At 41.3% G+C, this 19,988-nt stretch overlaps 1 protein-coding gene across 1 annotated transcript in view; it reads right to left on the minus strand.

Moving 5' to 3' along the window:
• Trmt2b (tRNA methyltransferase 2B) overlaps positions 1 to 19,988 on the minus strand; it is a 126,238-nt gene that overhangs the window by 63,611 nt on the left and 42,639 nt on the right. Inside the window, 2 exon segments of the mRNA XM_087601120.1 lie at positions 19,152 to 19,251; positions 19,474 to 19,593. Coding sequence (XP_087457246.1) covers positions 19,152 to 19,251; positions 19,474 to 19,593 — 220 coding nt within the window.

Here is a 19,988-nt window from a genome sequence, read left to right on the forward strand (position 1 = left end):
AATGGTCAACAAATAAATATATATATGTGAATGAAGATGACCTATGTAATGGTATCATGTACACTGAAAAAAGACAATGAAACAGTTCTTAAAGAAATCTCCAAAAAGAAAGAAAGAAAAAGAGAAAGAAAGAAATCTCCAAGAGCAATAGCCAAAAGAGAAAAAAAAACACCCTAAAATATGTAATGCAATATAATGTATAATAAATACATGCTATGAAAAATAATTTAAAGGAACAAATATTGACTACTTAGCTTTTTCCCAAAACAATATGGATGGAGTCCAGACTGATCATGAACTCACAGCCAGTCTGTTGCATCAGTCTTTCTTTTTTCTGTTTCTTTTCCAGTTTTTTTAATTGGTTATTTTATTTACATTTCAGATGTTATCCCCCTTCCTGTTTTCCCCTCTGAAAATTCCCTATCCCATTTCCCTCCCCTGCTTCTATGAGGGTGCTCCCCCTACCCAACTACTCTCACCTCAACACCCTGGCATTCCCCTACATGGGCGCATCAAGCCTACATAGGACCAAGGGCCTCTCCTCTCATTGATGCCCGAAAAAGCCATCTCTGCTACATATGCAGCTGGAGCCATGGGTCCCTCATGTGTACTCTTTGGCTAGTGGTTTAGTCCCTGGGAGCTCTAGGGAGGTCTAGTTGATTGATATTGTTGTTCTTCCTATGGGGTTGCAAATCCCTTCAGCTCCTTCAGTCTTTTCTCTAACTCCTCCATTGGAGTCCCCTTGTTCAGTCTGATGATTAGCTGCAAGCATCCTCCTCTGTATCAGTAAGGCTCTGGCAGAGTCTCTCAGGAGACACCCATATCACGTTCCTGTCAGCAAGCACTTCTTGGCATCAGCAATAGTGACTGGGTTTGGTGTCTGTATATGGGATGGATCCCCAGGTGGAGCAGTCTCTGGATGGCCTTTCCTTCAGTCTCTGCTCCACACTTTGTCTCTGTATTTCCTTTTAGACAGGAGCAATTCTGGTACATCAGTCTTTCAAATATTGCAATTCCAGGCATGAACCTCAAAAGCCAGCTCCCTTCTAATATTTTTAAATAAGTATGCATTATCCTGTGTGGTGTGTATATTTCTGTATAGTGTATTGTTTTGACATATTGATAATGTTCTGGCTAAAGACTGCCCCCACCAGCCACCGAATCCCCCAGAGCTAGTCAATCCTTAGAGACAGTAAGGGCTAAGCCCTAAGCTATTAGTCAGCTTCCCATCACTGAAACATGATGCCTAAGATAAGCAACTTGAAGAAAGTTTGTTCTGCCTCACTTTTCTGGTCCACGAACATTTAGCCCATTGCCTTTGGGCTAATAATAAGTCAGATCACAAGAACAAGGAAGCATGAGGTAAAGAAAGGCTTGTGAAGTAAAGAGAGACAAAGGAAAGGTTCAGATCTCAATATCCCTTCAATTACCTAACTCCTTCCACTAGACCCTACCACCTAAAAGTCCCATTACTTTGCAATAGTGTCACAGATGGAGAACGAGCTACATGTGGGCCTTTAGGGAATGTTTCCAGATCTAAACAACAGCAGTGCCACTACAGATCATACTTCCTGAATACCCAGAAAGGCAATACTCCTCTCTACCTTTAGCATCCCAGGGCCAGGTAGCTGACAACTAGAGACCACACCTATAACTCAAAGCATGCAAAACTGCTCAAACTAGCTCATCGTAAATGTCTATCCCTCCCCTGCCTTTCCCGAGGAAAACACAATAAAGTACATTAGCCAAACCTTCCCTTATATCCTCTGCCTTCTGATCGTTCTGGTGCCTTCCCTATATAGACCTGTGGCATACCTCCTATTCTTGCACTGTGAATGTATAAATGATGTGTTCTTGAACTTCTGTGTCTCTTCTTCTTGCTGCACCTATCTCCGAAAACAATGTACAGCATTAGCTTGGAATAGTGGCACATATCCGCAAGAACCAGTAAATAAGGGGTAAAGACCACCAGCCTTAGCCACATAAGAAATTTGAGGCCAGCCTGGGCTAAGTGAGATCTTGTCTCAAAACACCAATAAAAACTGTCTCGAACTATACCTCTATTTGGTAGATTGTTTGCTTAGCATGCACAAAGTCCTGGGTTCAATTCTCCACCCACCCCCCCACCCCCTACATACACAAAGTTTATGGTTGCACACACCCATAATTGAGACTGAACTCAGGAGACAGAGGCAGGAGGAGGATCACAAGCTCGAGGCCACGTAGTGTGTTAGAGGACAAGCTGGAATACTGGACACCATGTGGTGGTTTAAATGAGAATGGACCACATAGGTTCAAATATTTGCATGCTTAGCCCCCAGTGGATGAGCTATTTGGAAGGATTAAGAGGTGTGGCCTGGTTGGAGGAGGTGTGTCACTGGGAGTTGACTTTGAGGTTTAAAAGCCCAGACCAGAGCCAGGGTGTCTCTGCCTGCTGCCAGGTGACCAGATGTAAATATCTCAGCTACTGTTCCAATGCCGTGCCTTCCTTTGTGCCTCCACACTCTCCCTGCCCCCATGATGTTGTACTGGCACTCTGAAGACTGTAATCAAGCCCGAATTAATAGTAACAGTAGCCTTTCTCACAGTGTCTCTTCACAGCAATAAAACACTAAGATAGACCCAACCTCAAAAACATACATATACAACATTTTATAAGAGCTTTAACTGCTTCTTTTGAGAAGCAGTCTGCTTGCTTTAGGAGCATTTAGTACTAAGAAAAATTTAAACTTCCTGTTGACCTGATTATTATTATTACTAATTCTGGCAACACACATAACTTCCATGCCTTCAGACCGTAAGAGTATTCAAAAGACAATGTTAAACAATTATTCCAGGACAACTCTAGAATTGAAAAAAAAACATGCATAACAGAATACTATTCAGCTATTAAAAACAATGACTTCATGAAATTCTTAGGAAAATAGATGGAACTAGAAAATATCATCCCAAGTGAGGTAACCCAATCACAAAAGAACTCACTCACATGGTATGCACTCATTGATAAGTGGATATTAGCCCAAAAGCTAAGATTACCCAAGATGCAATCCACAGACCACAGGAAGCTCAAGAAGAAGGACAACCAAAGTGTGGATGCTTCAGTCCTTTTTTAAAAAGGGAACAAAAATATTCACAGGAGGAAACAGGGAGACAAAGTTTGGAGCAGAGACTGAAAGGCCATCTAGAGACTACCTCGCATGGGGATGCATCCCATATACAGCCACCAAACCTAGACACTATTGCAGATGCCAAGAAGTGCGTGCTGACAGCAGCCTGATATAGCTGTCTCCTGAGTCTCTGCCAGAGCATGTCAAATATAGAGGTGAGTGCTTGGAGCTAACCATTGAACTGATAACAAGTTCCCCACTGGAGGCATTAGAGAAAGAACTGAAGTAGCTGAAGGGGTTTGCAACCCCATAGGAAGAACTACAATATCAACCAACCAGAATCCTCAGAGCTCCCAGGGACGAAACCGCCATCCTAAGAGAACACAGGAATGGACTTATGGCTCCTTCTGCATATAGAGCAGAGGATGGCCTTGTCGGGCATCAATGGGAGGAGAGGCCCTTGGTCCTGTCAAGGCTCCGTGTCCCAGTGTAGGAGAATGTCATGGCATGGAGGAAGGAGGGAGTGAGTGTGTAGGTGAGGGAACATCCTCATAAAAGCAGGGGGCATAAGGGGTTTCTGGAGGGGAAACCAGGAAATGGGATAACATTTAAAATGCAAATTAAAATGCTAAAAAATTTAAAACAAAAAGATCATGGACTAGAGACAGTGAATATAGTCCACTTTATTATAATTTATTATAATTCATGCTGGATTACTATTGGATTGCTGGCACTTTCTTCCTCCACAATGCACAGGACAATCTAAGTATCCAGTCCTTTCTTTCAGAGTCTCTTAACTCCTTTGGGTATCTCTAATGACCAATTCTCCTTCTACAGGTTAAGAGATAAATGGTGTTCCTGTTCTAAACTTTGCCTCCTGCCCCACATGTGGCCCATACACGTACAGCCACCCAATTAGATAAGATGGATGAAGTAAAGAAGTGCAGGCTGACAGGAACCAGATGTAGATCTCTCCTGAGAGACACAGACAGAATACAGCAAATACAGAGGCGAATGCCAGCAGCAAACCACTGAACTGAGAATGGGACCCCCGTTGAAGGAATCAGAGAAAGAACTGGAAGAGCTTGAAGGGGCTCGAGACCCCATATGTACAACAATGTCAAGCAACCAGAGCTTCCAGGGACTAAGCCACTACCTAAAGACTATACATGGACTGACCCTGGGCTCCAACCTCATAAGTAGCAATGAATATCCTAGTAAGATCACCAGTGGGAGGGGAAGCCCTTGGTCCTGCCAAGACTGAACCCCCAGTGAATGTGATTGTTGGGGGGAGGCCAGTAATGGGGGGAGGCCGGTAATGGGGGGAGGATGGGGAGGGGAACACCCATAAAGAAGGGGAGGGGGAGGGGCTAGGGGGATGTTTGCCTGGAAACTGGGAAGGGGAATAACAATTGTAATGTAAATAAGAAATACCCAATTTAATAAAGATGGAGAAAAAAAAAGAGATAAATGGCATTATTGCTCCTAGAGATAACCACATTTCTCTTTAAGTTTTTTTTTAATTATGTGTATTTACATGCCTGTGAATGTGGGTTTGTGCATGAGAACAGTGTCCATAGATGTCAGAAGAAAGTATCGGATCCCCTGGAACTAGAGTTATAGGCGGTTATGAACAACTTGATATAATGCTCTGTGAGAGCATTATATGCTTGGTTATGAACAACTTGATATAATGCTCTGTGAGAGCATTATATGCTTGTGAATGCTGAGCCATCTCTCTGATCCCAGAAATCACCATCCAAGGACATTCTAGATGTGTCAAAGTCGAGAAAACCCAACAACCCTGTAATCACTATATAACTGCATTGTATGGGTGTCATATGTGTACACACATGTGCACACACACACACATCTGTGATTATACTTGTGGAGGACAGATGTTGATATCACGTGTCTATCATTCTTCAATTCCTTTTATTTGAGACAGGGTATCTCACTGAACCTGGGGCTAATGTATTAGCTAAACTGACTGGCCAGGAAAGCCCTCAGGATCCCCCTGTATACACCTCTCAGCACAAGCACGAGGCAGATGCCACTATGCCCTGTTGTTATGTGCTGGAGATCCAAACTCAGCTTCCTGTGTATGAGCAATAAGCACTTTACCCTGTTAGCCATCTCCCTAGCCTCTTACTCTGCTTTGTCAAAAGCTCAATTTGTTTCTACTTCGCAAAACATTTGCAAGGGGCTAGGGCTGTAGCTCAATTAGTAAATGGTATTCCCTTACATGCATCCTTCCTTGGCTTTGATACCCATAACTGCATAAAGCCATGTGTGGTGGCACATGCCTGTAATCCCAGTACTCAAAGTGTAGGCAGAAGGATCACAAGTTCGAAATCAACTTCAGTTACATTGTGAGTGCAAGGCCAGTGTGTACTATGCGAGACCCTGTTTCAAACTAAAACAACAACAACAACAAAACTGCAAATGGTAAAATCTCAGAGTAAAGAGACAGATCCTGGTCAATGTGAAATTATTGCCAGCTGCTCACAAAGCAGTTATCCCCACAACAAAAGCAGAATCACATGGCAGGCAAGACTGTATATTGAATGATGGATAGACAGCCAAAGGACGGAGCAACACAAATTCAGGTTCAAGGAGCAGTCAAAGCTAGGGAAATGTGGACAGCCCCAAAGGAATAGGACAAGCTACATACATTTCAATCTGCCTCAGAGGAGGGCAGCCAGATTCTTTTTGCCAGGATTCAGAGATTGGTTTCTCTGATGATGCTTTCACGGTCTCCCATGGCAACCTGAGTGTCTCCCACAACTTCAGCCTTATCAGCTTGCAGCCTTCCGGTCTTATCAAGTGAAGAGGACCACTAACTCACAGTGCGGGGTGTGGGGAAACAATCCACACAAACAGCTTCTCTCAGGATGAAAGCGTCACTTAGAAGCTTCTTAGCAGAGTTTGGAGGACAGCATAGTCTACAGAAATAGACCAGAATGTCACTTCACAGAAACAAAGGGAAGCAAGTCCAGGAGTGCAGGCACTTAAAATTGAAGTCCGTCATCAGTAGTCACACAGCCTGTGTGTCTCTCATCCCCACTCCTCACCATTTTCCTGCAACTGGTTTGCTTAGCCATCTCCCTTATTAGCGTACTCTGTTTCTACCATATGTACATAGCATATTATCAAATTAAAAATGTCTGGTTTTTTTAAGCCATGTTTAGAAATTTGCTCAGTGTGCTAGAGGATTTCTAGGTTTAGTCTTGTTTTAGCTTTTTGTTTTTTGGTTTTTGTTTTTTGTTTGTTTATTTGTTTGTTTGTTTGTTTTCTGAGAGAGGATATCTCTGTGTAGCCCTGGCTTTCCTGGAATTTACTGTCTTGAATTCAGAAATCAGCCTGTCTCTGCCTCCTGTGCGCTGGTATTAAAGGTAGGAGCCACCGTACCGTGCCCAGCTAGGATTAGCCTTAACCACTTCATTAGAACACTCATTGGTACCATATATAATATATGATACAACAATGCATTCACTTGAGTAAAAGTGAAATAACATTAAAAGGTACAAAAGGTGATTACTTCCTGTCTGTCACATGTGCCCGGTTCTTTCTTTTTAAAATTATTTTTTACATTTAATATTTGTGTGTATGGAGTTTTTGCTTGTATGTACATATATGCACTACATGCATGCCTGGTGCCTGCAGAGGTCAGAAGAGGATGTCATGTCCCCAGAAATTAGAGTTGCACACGGTTGTGAACTAGCATGTGTGGAAGCCAGAAACCAAAGCCCAGTCTTCTGCAAGCACATCAGTTGCTCTTAGTCCCTGAGCCAGGACTACAGTCCTGTCTCCAGTTCTTTCAAGACAGGGAAAATTATTATTAGGGTCTATTTCTGAATGGGGGCCCTTTGCTTTAAAGACAACATATAAAGCAATGGGGCTTTCTTGTGGTATTTTCAAACATGTATCTCATAGAGCATCCTCATTTATTTTTCTCCTTCTCTACCCTTCCCTGTGCTTCCTGCCTCTCTGACTGAGTCCTTTCCTTTCCCCAGGGAGTCCCTCCTCTGCTCATCAGTCCCTTAAGATCCTCCTGCTATTTTATGACCAATACACAAACACACACATACATGTACAAGTATTTACAAGGTAGGTTCTGTGTATAAGAGAAAACAATTAGCATCGCTCTTCCTAAGTTTGGCTTATTTTCTTTTTCTTTTTTTTTTTTTATTAACTTGAGTATTTCTTATATACATTTCGAGTGTTATTCCCTTTCCCGGTTTCCGGGAGAACATCCCCCTAATCCCTCCCCCTCCCCTTCTTTATGGGTGTTCTCCTCCCCATCATCCCCCCATTGTTGCCCTCCCCCCAACAATCTAGTTCACTGGGGGTTCAGTCTTAGCAGGACCCAGGGCGTCCCCTTCCACTGGTGATCTTACTAGGATATTCATTGCTACCTATGAGGTTAGAGTCCAGGGTCAGTCCATGTATAGTCGTTAGGTAGTGGCTTAGTCCCTGGAAGCTCTGGTTGCTTGGCATTGTTGTACATATGGGGTCTCGAGCCCCTTCATTGGCTTATTTTCTTTAACATAATAATATTCAGTTCGTCAAATTTCCTGCAAATGTGATTTCAGTTTTCAGGACTTACTTTTTCATCATAAGTGCATGCACACATGCATGTATGCATGTGTGTATGTGTGTGTGCATGTGTGTATATATACACATGTGCATGTAGAGGGTTGTCCAAGGAAGCTAGAGCTGTAGATCCCCTGGAGCTGGAGTCACAGGTCGCTGTGAGCTGTCTGATATGGGTACAGGTTAAGGAAACCTAGTTCCTCTTAGCTGAAGAGCCCCAATTTAAATTTTTCTCTTTAGCCCCATTTTAATTTTTCTTGCTATCAGTGTCTCATATAACTTACCAGAGTCAACTCCTAGAGCTGACATTGGAGCTTCTATCAGATACACAGAAGAATTCTAAAATCTCAATAGTAAAATGTCAACCCAGCTAACGATGCGCATAAGAGCTGAATCTTAAAAAAAAAAAAATAAAAAATAAAAAAGGTTGGGGATTTAGCTCAGTGGTAGAGCGCTTGACTAGCAACCGCAAGGCCCTGGGTTCGGTCCCCAGCTCTAGAAAAAAAAAAAGAGCTGAATCTTGTGTTAACCTGTAAATATCTAAAGATTTGCAAATGACCAAAGAAAGGAGCTGGAAAAGTAGCTCAAGTGGAGTGCTAGCCTAGCATGCACAGAGCATAACTATCACATGCTAAAGTGTCCTAAAGGAAGGAAAATCCAAAGAAATGCATAGGATATGGCGCAATTCAACTCAATGAAATGCCAGGTTATCCTCAGCACTTTACAACAAGACTCGGTGGTGCCCTCCAACAATCCCAACCCTTGGGACGTGAAGGCTGAAGATCACAAATTCAAGGTCCGTCTGGGATAGAGAGAGAATTTGAAGCCATCCGGGTATATATGAGACCTTATCTCCAAAGAAAACTGCAAAATAAAAAACCGAAACCCTCAAAAATCTTTAGCCACTGGGAAGGTGCAAAGAAAAACTATAATGAGTTACCACTTCCCCATTACAAGACACAAAAGCAGAAACAAGAGCTCAAGATACACCTCTGGGAGAATACTGCTAGCATGCAAGTGTCCTGATTGCCAGCACTACAAAATAGGATTTTTTTAAAGCTAATAGCAAGATTTGGGGACGATACAGGGACTCTGAAATACTCTTAGACCACTGGTGGTACAATACAGCAGCTGCTTGGAAAACCAGCTAAGTTCCTCAAAACTGTAAAACTAGTTACCATATGGTCCAACACTTCTCTTCGGTCTTTCTTGAAGAGAAATGAAAGCAAAACTTGCACATGGATATTCATTAAGGTACCAATCATGAAAGCCATGAACTCACCAGCAGATAAGTAAGAGTATATACATACAGTGCAACATTATTCCTTTTTTAAGGTAAAAAAGAAAATGAAGGCAAGAGAAAGGTTTAAACACAGACCAGTATCACACACTAACGTATGCTAAGGGAAGGGAGATGCAAAGAAATACACAGAATATGGCACAATTCAATTCCATGAAACGCCAGGCAAATCTAGAAGCAAAGTACACGCCAGGTTGCCTGGGATCAGACAGCAAGGGTGGAGCTACACGGTGATACTAAAAAGTGCAGTTTCTTTTTTGAGAAGACAAAAAAAAACACGCCGGATTTAGATGGTGGCGGCAGCTGCAGGGGTCTGAAAACAAACCACCCAAAAGCCACTGAACTGTCTACGAGAGAGAGAGAGAGAGAGAGAGAGAGAGAGAGAGAGAGAGAGAGAGAGAGAGAGAGAGAGATCTATTTTGGTTTATGTGTACTGGGTATTTTCCCTACATGTTTGTCAGAGGAGATAGGCCCAGAACAGAGCCCTCAATCAACTCAGCAAGACACTTGTGAGCTCAGAGAGACTGGAGTACAGGGCCTACACCAGGTCCTCTGCAAATATATATATATATATATAAGAGTCTCTGACTCTTTTGCCTATTCTTGAGATTCTTCTCCTCCTATTGGGTTGTTATCGCCAAATTTGATATGATATTTGCTTCATCTTATTATATTTTATTTTGTCATGTTTCCTTCTTATCTCTTAGAAGCCTGTTCTTTCCTCTTTGTTTTTAGTTTTTTGAAGACAGGGTTTCTCTGTGTAGCCCTGGCCTTCCCAGAACATGCTCTGTCGACCAGGCTGGCTTCAAACTCAGAGATCCATCCACCTGACTGTTCCTCTGGGACTGGACTTAGAGAAGGGTTTTGATATGTCATAATGTATAAATTTTTTTTGAATTATTGAGTTTCTCTAAGTATATTTTGAATGCTAATTTCAAAAAAGTAGGAAGTTTCCATTTGGGGAAAAATTGAAATAGCTTTATTTCCTATGGTTTTCTTTTCTTTTTTTTCTTTGGAGCTGGGGCCCGAACCCAGGGCCTTGCGCTTGCTAGGCAAGTGCTCTACCGCTGAGCTAAATCCACAACCCCACGTTTTTATTTTAGTAAAGTACACGTAACATAAATTTAACCATTTTAAAATCTATTTTGTTTTCTGATACATACTCTCATTCTTTAGCCCTGGTTGCCCTGGAACTCAGTATGTAGACCAGGCTGGCCTCCTCAAACTCACAGAGCTCTGTCTGCCTCTGACTCCCAGGTTCTGAGATTAAAGGTGTGCACCTCCACACCCAACAATTACAAAAGTTTGTTATCCACCACGTAGGTGCTGGGAACCAAACCTGGGTCCCCTGCATGAGCAATGAGAGCTCTTAACCACTGAGTTATCTCTACAGCTTTACAATTATATTATTTAAATGGATAAAATTGTGTGGATTATGAAGGATATCTCTGTAAAGCTGCTGGAAACATACTGTCAAGATTTTCCATTATCAGAACATTATCGTGTATAGCCTTCCATCTTATGGATATGATAAATAATTTATCCAGTTCTTTTCTGATGACTTTTAGAACATTTTTCTTTTGATGTTAAAATATTATAATAACCAATTTTATATGTCATTTTATGTATGGCATTGAGCTGCAGGATAAAAATCTGAGGAATGGGAGCTGAAGAGCTGGCTCAGTGGTTAAGAAAACCGGCTGCTCTTCCAGAAGACACAAGTTCAAGTCACACCTATTTGTCAGCTCAGAATCATCTGTAACTCTAGCTCTAGGAGCCCTGATGCCCTCTATTGACTTCTGTGTGCTCAGGCAACACGAGTGATGTAAACATACATACAGGTAAAACACCCAGGCCACATAAAAGAGTTTAAATTGAGGCATGCAATTCTGGATCACCAACAATGCATGCATCTAAAGTTAAATGTTAAACATCATTCATTTTACCTCCAAAGGAATAGTATTCACTTTTATAGATTAGTGCTCAATTTATACCAGCAACATTTTCAATTTCTTTTGCCCCTATATTGTGAGCAAGGCATTATCAAGCTTTTGTATTTTTCCCAGTTTGAAATGTAAATGTGTTTCTTTAGGGGTGTGGCTGCTGGTAGGTTGCCTGAACTTCAGGAAGGAGCCCCACCCCACGAGCAGACAGACAGCAGGAATCGGACTCACTGGATTATTTTTAAAAAGAGAACAAGGAATTGGGAGAGGATGTGTTGAGAGTGTAGAAGGAGTTAGAGTAGGGTAATGGGCTGGATATGATAAAAAAATTACTGCATCTATGAAATCCTCAAATGTTTTTACATATATATGTATGTACATATGTAAGTGTATACATATATACATATGTAAGTGTATATGTATGTGTATGTACACAGAGATGTGTGTTTCTATGTATATTGTTACAGGGTTTAAACAGGCTGTTTCTATGTAGCTCAAACTGGCCTCAAATACCACCTCCCATGACATGGTCTTTCTGTGCAGTCCCGGCTGTCCTGGAAGTTGCTATGTAGACCAGATTGGCCTTGCACTCAGAAATCCGCTCGCCTCCACCTCCCGAAGGTTGGGATTAAAGGCCTGTGCCACCACAGCAGCTCCTATTTCTATTTTCATGGAGGAGGCAGCATCACCTCACAATGCAGAACACATTAGTACTACTTCCTTTTCTTCTTTTCTGCTAGTTTTCCTGTTTCTTGTTGACTTCTAGGGCTTGACTACAGACTGAGGAAAACAGTTTTTGTAATATTTACTAAAATTGGCTTCTGTGAGTGAAATTGTTTATGGTGCTTTGTATCATGTAAAAGTTTCAGGGTTTTTTTTCTCCATAGTTTTATTGAAACATTATTTGATACAATCTAGTTTACCATTTATATAGCTCAGTGGTTGTTAGTATATTGAGAGCACGCACTTACCACTACCAGCACTTTTGGAACATTTTGATTAGCCCATTAAGAGCCCTTGTACCTCTTAACAGCCATACCTCGCATTTGACTCAAACTCACTGAAACTCTATGAAGCCACAGACCCTTCTTTTTCTATAGACTTGTCTACCCAAACAAGATTTTCTATAAAAGGAATTCTTTAGTATTCTCTCTCTCTCTCTCTCTCTCTCTCTCTCTCTCTCTCTCTGTGTGTGTGTGTGTGTGTGTGTGTGTGTGTGTGTTATGTGTTTGTGGTATAAACTTGTATGTGGAAAGTGTACTTGCCCATACAGGTACACGTGGGGGACATGGGGTGAGCTCTCTCTGCCTCTGACTCCCAGGTTCTGCGATTAAAGGTGTGCACCTCCACACTCAACAATTACAAAAGTTTGTGACGTTGGGACGTCTTCCTCAATAGCCTTCCATTTTAATTTGAGACAGGGTATCACTCAACCTGGTGCTCATTAATTGGCTAGGTGGCTGGTGAGTGAGCCCTCGGGATGTCTCTGCCTGTTTCTGCCTCTCAGCACTGAAGTGGGGTGACAGATGTGTGCTGGCACATCTGACCTAGTGTGTGGGCTTCTGTGACTGGCCACTGGATATGAAGCCTTTACAAATGACTTATGAATAATTGTCCTATACCATGAGATGTCTTTTCACTTTCGGGGTGGTTACATTTGCAATATAAAAGGTTTTTGTTTTGTTTTGTCCTGACTTTAATGTTATTTTTCTTTTTTTCCTTTGGGCTTTTGATAACTGTATTAAAGAAGACTGCTTAACAAGGTCATGAAGATTTTAAATGTATTCTTCTAAAAAGTCTATAGTTTTAGCTCTCACATTTAGTTCTAGGATATATATATATATATATATATATATATATATATATATATATATATATATATACATATATATATATAATTGTTTTAGTTTTGTTCTCTTGAGACAGACTCTCAAGTAGCCCTGGCTGGCCTCAAACTTACTATGTAGCCAAGGATAGATGACCTTAAACTCCTGCTCCTCTTGTTTCTACCTCCCAAGTGCTAGAATTATGGACATTTATCACCACTCCCGTTTAGTTGTTATACATTTTTATTTCATATCTTGAATGGTTTAATAAAGGTAAACACTACATAAATAATAGCCATCCTGTCAAATTAACTTAACAACAGTTGCTTTGCATCCCTACTCCCCACAATGCTCATGGAATAAAAATCACTGAATGATCAACTTCTTAGAAAAAATTCCCAGGGCTGGAGAGATGGCTCAGCATTTAAGAGCGTTGCCTGCTCTTGCCAAGGATCTGAGTAAGGTTCCCAGAACCCACATGGTAGCTCACGACCATCTGTAATTCAAGTTCCACAGGATCCAACACCCTTTTCTAGCTTTCTTAGGCACCAGACATGGTGCCCATATATACACATAAGCAAACACTCATATACATAAAATAAAAATAAATCGTCTTTAAAGCTACTGTGGAAATCAATGTGGAAGTTTCTCAAAAAAAAAAAAATTTAAAACAGAACTACCATATGACTCAGCCATACCCAACTGGGTTATAATATACCTAAAGGATTCTAAGTCTGCATATTGCAGAGATAAATGTACATCCATGCTTACTGCCACTTTAGTCACAGTAGGACGGAAGGAGAAACAGTCTAGGTGTTTATCACGAGATTGTTAATGTGACATAGGGCTGGGGTGGTAACTTCGTATTAGGACCTATGTTTGGATCCGCAGTTTCCATCCAAGAGGTGGCAGCACAGGTCTGCACCCTCAGCACCAGGGGTGAGGGAATGAAGAAAGGCAGAGAACAGGACTCACGGGCCAGCCAGCCTAGCTTAAACAACAAGCTCCAAATTCAGTGACCTCTTCTTGAAAAAGATGGGAGGTCAGAGAGGTGGCTCACCGGATAAAGGTGCTTGCCACCGAGGCTGATGAGCTGAATTTGATCCCCAGGATCTACGTGGTAGGAAAAAATCAACTCCTTCAAACTGTCCTTTGGCCTCCACATATGCACACATTAGCACAGAGAAAAGACAGACCAAAGGAGATGGAAAGTGATAAAATAATGCACTCAGTGTTGAAGTCAGGCATTGACATATGCACACACACACATGTGTACACACACACACACACACACACAAATGGAATTTTATTCAGCTAAAGAGACAAATAAAATTATGATATTCACAAAGAAATAGATGGAACTGAGATCATTCTTAAGTGAAATGACATGATTTGTGGGGACATAGATAGAAGGTGGACAATATTAGGGGAAAGGGGGCATAATGAAATAAAAAAGATAGAAGGGATGCACTAGAACAAAGCATATGATACATGTATGACAGTGTCACAGAAATAAACGAAAGGACAGTAAGTTAGGGCGGCCGAAATGGCTTAGCTGTAAAGGGGTTTGCTGCAGTCTGATGACCTGAGTTTGAATCTCAGGATCCACAGGGTAGAACAAAAGAACGAATGCACACAAATACCTCTCCCCCATAGTAAATAAATGTAAAAACAAAAATATGCTTTAAGGTTACAATGAAACCAATTCCTCTGCATGCTAAACAAAAAAATCATAAATGAAATAACTGCCTTTTATTCTATGTCTTCTAAATTTTCACTTGGAAATCATAGCACAATTACTTTAAAAAAAATCCTATCATTTCCTGGAGTGCATTTATGGATTCTCCATTTTTCACATGTACCTTGCTGAATTTACTTAGTCTAGATTTATATCCAACATTTTTTTGCAGTGTCTATACAGTTGTCAATTACATTTTATTGGAGTACATTTTTACCTCTGATAATCATATTCAAAAACAATAAAAATGGAAGAGTGATTTACAGAGACAGACAATCAAATACAGTGGGGAGACTGAGCCTAATTTTTTATTGTGGATAGAAGCTTTTTATCCCCTTGGATTGTATGAGATAGCAGTCTCACTATGTAGCCATCTGACCTCAAAACCACTATGGAACCCAGCCTCATTTTGAAATCATGCCTTCCCTCCTGGCTTAGCTTCCTGAGTACTGGGATTGCAGATACATATACCACACTCATCTTGAGTGGGGGATCTTAATTTATTTCCATACTCACTAATCTGTTCAGGACTTAACCTTATTTTCTGGAATTAACACTGGCCGCTTGTTTTTTCCCAGAAAAATTACAGATTTTCACATGCATTATCTATCTGTCTATTGTCTATTTATCTTCTCTACCTTCCTACCTACCTACATATATCTATCTCTTATCTATCTTCCTACCTAGACCTATTATCTATCTATCTATCTATCTATCTATCTATCTATCTATCTATATCTCCCTTTCTTCCTTCCTACCTACATCTATCTATCTATCTATCTATCTATCTATCTATCTATCTATCTATCTATCTATCTATCTTGGCTTTTCCAGACAGGATGAATAGTACTATCCATCCTGGAACTCATTCTGTAGCCCAGGCTGGCCTAAAACTCAGAGATTCACCTGCATCCGCCTCCCGCACTAGGATTAAAGGTGTGTACCACCACCGCCAGACTCAAATATTTGTTTTTAGAGCAAGCTCTAAGGAATACGTTCTTATACTGGGGAAAAAATTATCAGAGAGTGTGACAGCACACTTTGTGAGGCATTGCCATAAAATCAAGACCAATCTGGTCTATGTAGTGAACTCCTAGTCAGACAAGGCTACATAGTGAGACCTTGTCTAAAACACAAAGCCTTCAAATCTATAATTATATTGCTTTATTATTTTTTTCCTTTTCTTTTTTTCGGAGCTGGGGACCGAACCCAGGGCCTTGTGCTTGCTAGGCTAGCGCTCTACCACTGAGCTAAATCCCCAACTCCTTAATTTTTATTTATATGAGTACAGTGTAGCTATTTTGAGATGCACCAGAAGAGGGCATCAGATCCCATTACAGATGGTTGTGAGCCACCATGTGGTTGCTGGGATTTGAACTCAGGACCTCTGCAAGAGCAGCCAGTGCTCATAACCACTGAGCCATCTCTCCAGCCCTATTATTTATAGCTATGTTTTTACTCTTTTATGTTCTTGACTAGGCTTTTTTAGCCATTTTTCATAACAACATTTATTTGTCATATCTTTTGTTTTGTAATTCATTGATATATAGTGTCTTTTGAGACAAGGTCTCACTATGTATTCTTGCCTGGCCTGGAACTCTCTTTGTAGGCCAGACTGGCTGAAAACTCAGAGAGATCTGCCCACCTCTGCCTTCCTGAGTGCTGGGATTAAAGGCCTGCGCCACACCTGGCTAGATTTTTTTACTGTTAGTGTTTGAGAAAGGATCTCACTATGAAGCCTACACTGATACAACTAATGCCCTTCCTGTTTCTGCCTAAGAGCTGACATTGTAAACAGGAGCCACTAAACCTGGCGTTTTTGATTCCCTTTTAAATGTAGACTGTATCAATTCTGTGAGGATTTCATATATACACACAATGGATTCTGCTCATATTCTGCTCCTCTACTTCTCTCTATAACTGTTCCCATATCCACCCCTTACCCCTCACTCCTTCCAACTTCATGTCTTTTTTGTAAGAACCCATCAAGTCCCATTTGTGATTCCTGTATACACATGCTATGGGACTATCAACCAGAGCATGGTCAATCTAACAGGGATCATACCCCCAAAGAAAACTTACTCGCCTTGCCCTGACAGCCATCAACTCTCAACAGCTCCTCATGTAGGGGTGGGGGCTCATGAGCTCCATCCCCTCCCATGCTAGAATGTTGGCGGCTAGGACGTGCAAGCAACCACAACATTGTGAGTTCATGAGTGCAGTGTGGTCCAGCCATGCTGAGAAATCCATCGTTCCTCCCAGTTCCTCCCTAAACATTGCCTCTTGCCTCTTATCTTTCTGTCCACTAGTTTGCAATGGTCGCTAGGCCTTGGCGGGCTTATCTGTGGCTAATCATTCCAAAAACCCTTAGTCTCTGCACTTTGACCTATAATGAGAAAACATAATTTAAAGTTTTAAAAACATACCATAAAGTATTGTCCCGTCCTGTTAGAATGGTAAGGTTAAAAAGAAAGACTTAAGGGCTGGCAAGATAGCTCCATGGGTAAAGGCACTTACCACCAAGTCTGATAAACTAGGCTCAATCTCCAGGACCTACAAAAAGAGTGACAATTCCCACACACTGGTCCTCTGACCTCCCTACATACACTGAAGTACACACACACACACACACACACACACACACACACACACACACACAATGAATGAATGAATGAACATATGAACATAAAAATATTTTTTTAACTAGAAATGTGGACTTGTTGGCACACACCTATAATCCCAGGACTTGAGGGATAGAGATACAAGAGGATTGAGGGTTCAGGGCCAGCCTTGGCTACATGAAACCTTGTCTCAAAACAAACATATACAGGTAAGCAAGATGGCTCAGCAGGTAAAAGTACTTTCAGCATAAGCCTTGGAACATGAGTTTGATCCTCAGGACCCAAGGCAGAAAGAAGGACAAAACCAAGTCCTAAAGGTTGTCCTCTGACCTCTACATGTAAGCTTCAGCGCGCATAACTCTCTACCTCCCCACTTACATTGATAAATTATCTCAAATTTAACTAAATACCAAAAAACTACAAAAAATATACAGATACATTATAACATGCTAGCAAGTACCTGGAAAAAAGGGGGGGACTTTAAAACACTGTTGGTGGGAATGAAAAATCAATGCAGTCATAATGAAATACAATATCAAGATTCCTCAAAAAACTAAAAATAAATCTACCAGATGACACAACTGTACAACTTCTTGGAGCAGCCAAAAGGGAATGAAATCACCATATCAATGAGATATCTGCATTTACATTTCTTGCTATATTATTCCCAACAGACAAACAAGATTTCTATCAATAGATAAATGGATAGAGAAAATGTAGTAAATAAAAACTGGGCTATTATTCAGCTATAAAAGAGAACAAAAGCCAAACATTTGCAAGGAAATGCTGGTGGAGGAAATAAGTGAAGGAGATATATATTCTCTCATATTCATATCTTTTAAAAGGCAATCAGATCCCTACTGTTCATCATGATTTTGGGTTGGGAATTGAATCTAGTGTCGTGTGTGTGTGTGTGTGTGTGTGTGTGTGTGTGTGTACAAACATGGAGACCAGATAGCAACTTTAAGTGTCATCTTCAGGAATGTCATCTGCCTCATTTGAGATAAGGCCTCTCATTAGCCAGAAGCTCACTAATTAGGCTAGACTGGCTGGAGCAGGCTAGCCCTGTTATATTTCCCTAGTGATGGGATCACCACAGCGAACATCAATTTAAAAAAAAATTGTCCTTCCTGATTTGAGAGGGTTGGTTTTCCAAAATACTGTATTGAAATTTTTTTGATCATTAAGATTTTTGGTACTCTCTTAAAAATTTGTAACCAGACCAAGTACCTGAGTTGTCTCACCCTAGACAAGCCCTTATAATGAATTCTTAAAGTGATATTATCAGGGACTGGAGAGGTGCCCCACAGTTAAAGAGCACTAACTATTCTTACAAAGGATACAAGTTTGGTCCCTGACATCAATTTGTTAGTAAACAACTGTCTATAAGTCAAGTTTCAGGGTATCTGATGCCCTCTTCTGGCATGCATGGGCTTGTGTGAATATGTGTGCACATAAACTTATTCAGATTCATACACATAATTTTTTTAAAAAACCTTATTTTTAGAGTGGTATATTGAACCAGGTATAGTGGCACACACCTTAAATCTCATCACTCAGGATCTACAGGCAATCGGACCTCTGTGAGTTCAAGGCCAGCCTGGCCTACATAATGAGTTCTAGGACAGCCAGCACTACATAGTGAGACCCTATCTAAAAATAAACAAATAAATAAATACAGATAAATGAAGTAGTATAATGATAATATTTCTTTCTTTTTCTTTGTTTCTCCACATTGTCCACATTATGCATATAAAAGCACGAATTACTCTAATCTTTAGAAAAATAAGTTTGGTTTTCGATTGTTTTTTAATGAGTGGGTCTTCATCCCATGCTGGCTTCAAACTCACTACATAGCCAAGGATGATCTTGAACTTCACGTCCTCCTGCCCCAGCTCACTCTTATATGCTGATGAAGACCAATGCCATGCACCATACACAGTAGGCAGTTACTCTACCAACTGAGCTATACCCCCGGCTCATGGGAAAATGATACTGGAAAAAAAAAGGCAAGACTCACTCAATGAAGTTCCTTGTGCTTTCACCAGGGGGCTTGCCAGAAACAAACACTAGAGTGTGGATGGCCCTGCAGTTCCGAACGGCTCGCACCACTCTGTGATCTGAAGGAGTGAGCATCTTGTTAATATAATTAACCCACTATAGTTCCTATTATTCCAAATTCACTGAGGACTACTAAGGAATGTGGAAGCTACTTCAAGGCCATCTCATGGGGAGCCCCTAAGTCTGCTATGGGAAGAAAGACACAGAACTGGTGGGCACCATGGGGGAAGTGGACAATCCTACACATGGGGAACAGCAGCCAAGGTGTCCTCCCTCCCTACACAGGCCAGCACGGGCAGGGTTCACCACAGCAACAGTCAACTTCTCATCTTTCTGTGACTTTAACAGCTGTGGCAAAATCGTCTCTGCTCTGCCAGCATGAAACTCACAGTTGGTGACACCTGTGGAAAAGACGACCATGTGGCATAACTTAAGCCCAACAAGTGGGAAGCGTTAGCATTATAGAACTATACGATACTGCAGCCAGAGTCCTGCCTTTCCCTTTGGCTCCAGTGTACCTCTGAATAGCAAAGAAAATGCTCTTGGACCTGCTGCAGGTGCTTTCCCTTGGAAAGGCTGAATGAGCCTTCCAGCTGGAGTGACGAGACAGACAGCATGTAAGTACCCACACTGCAACATAAACCTTGCCTTCCACTCAAGTGCTCTTCCTGCGCCATCGCTTTTCACTTGGGACCTCAAGAACTGTCTGGAAGTTAGGCATATTGGCACGCATCTATAATCCCAGCACTTGGGAGGCAAAGAAAGAGATAAGGCTTTCAAGGCCAGTCATATAAAA

This window comes from Rattus norvegicus, chromosome X (genome assembly GCF_021556685.1).
Source record: "Rattus norvegicus strain SHRSP/BbbUtx chromosome X, alternate assembly SHRSP_T2T, whole genome shotgun sequence".
In the NCBI taxonomy this organism is placed as follows: domain Eukaryota; kingdom Metazoa; phylum Chordata; class Mammalia; order Rodentia; family Muridae; genus Rattus; species Rattus norvegicus.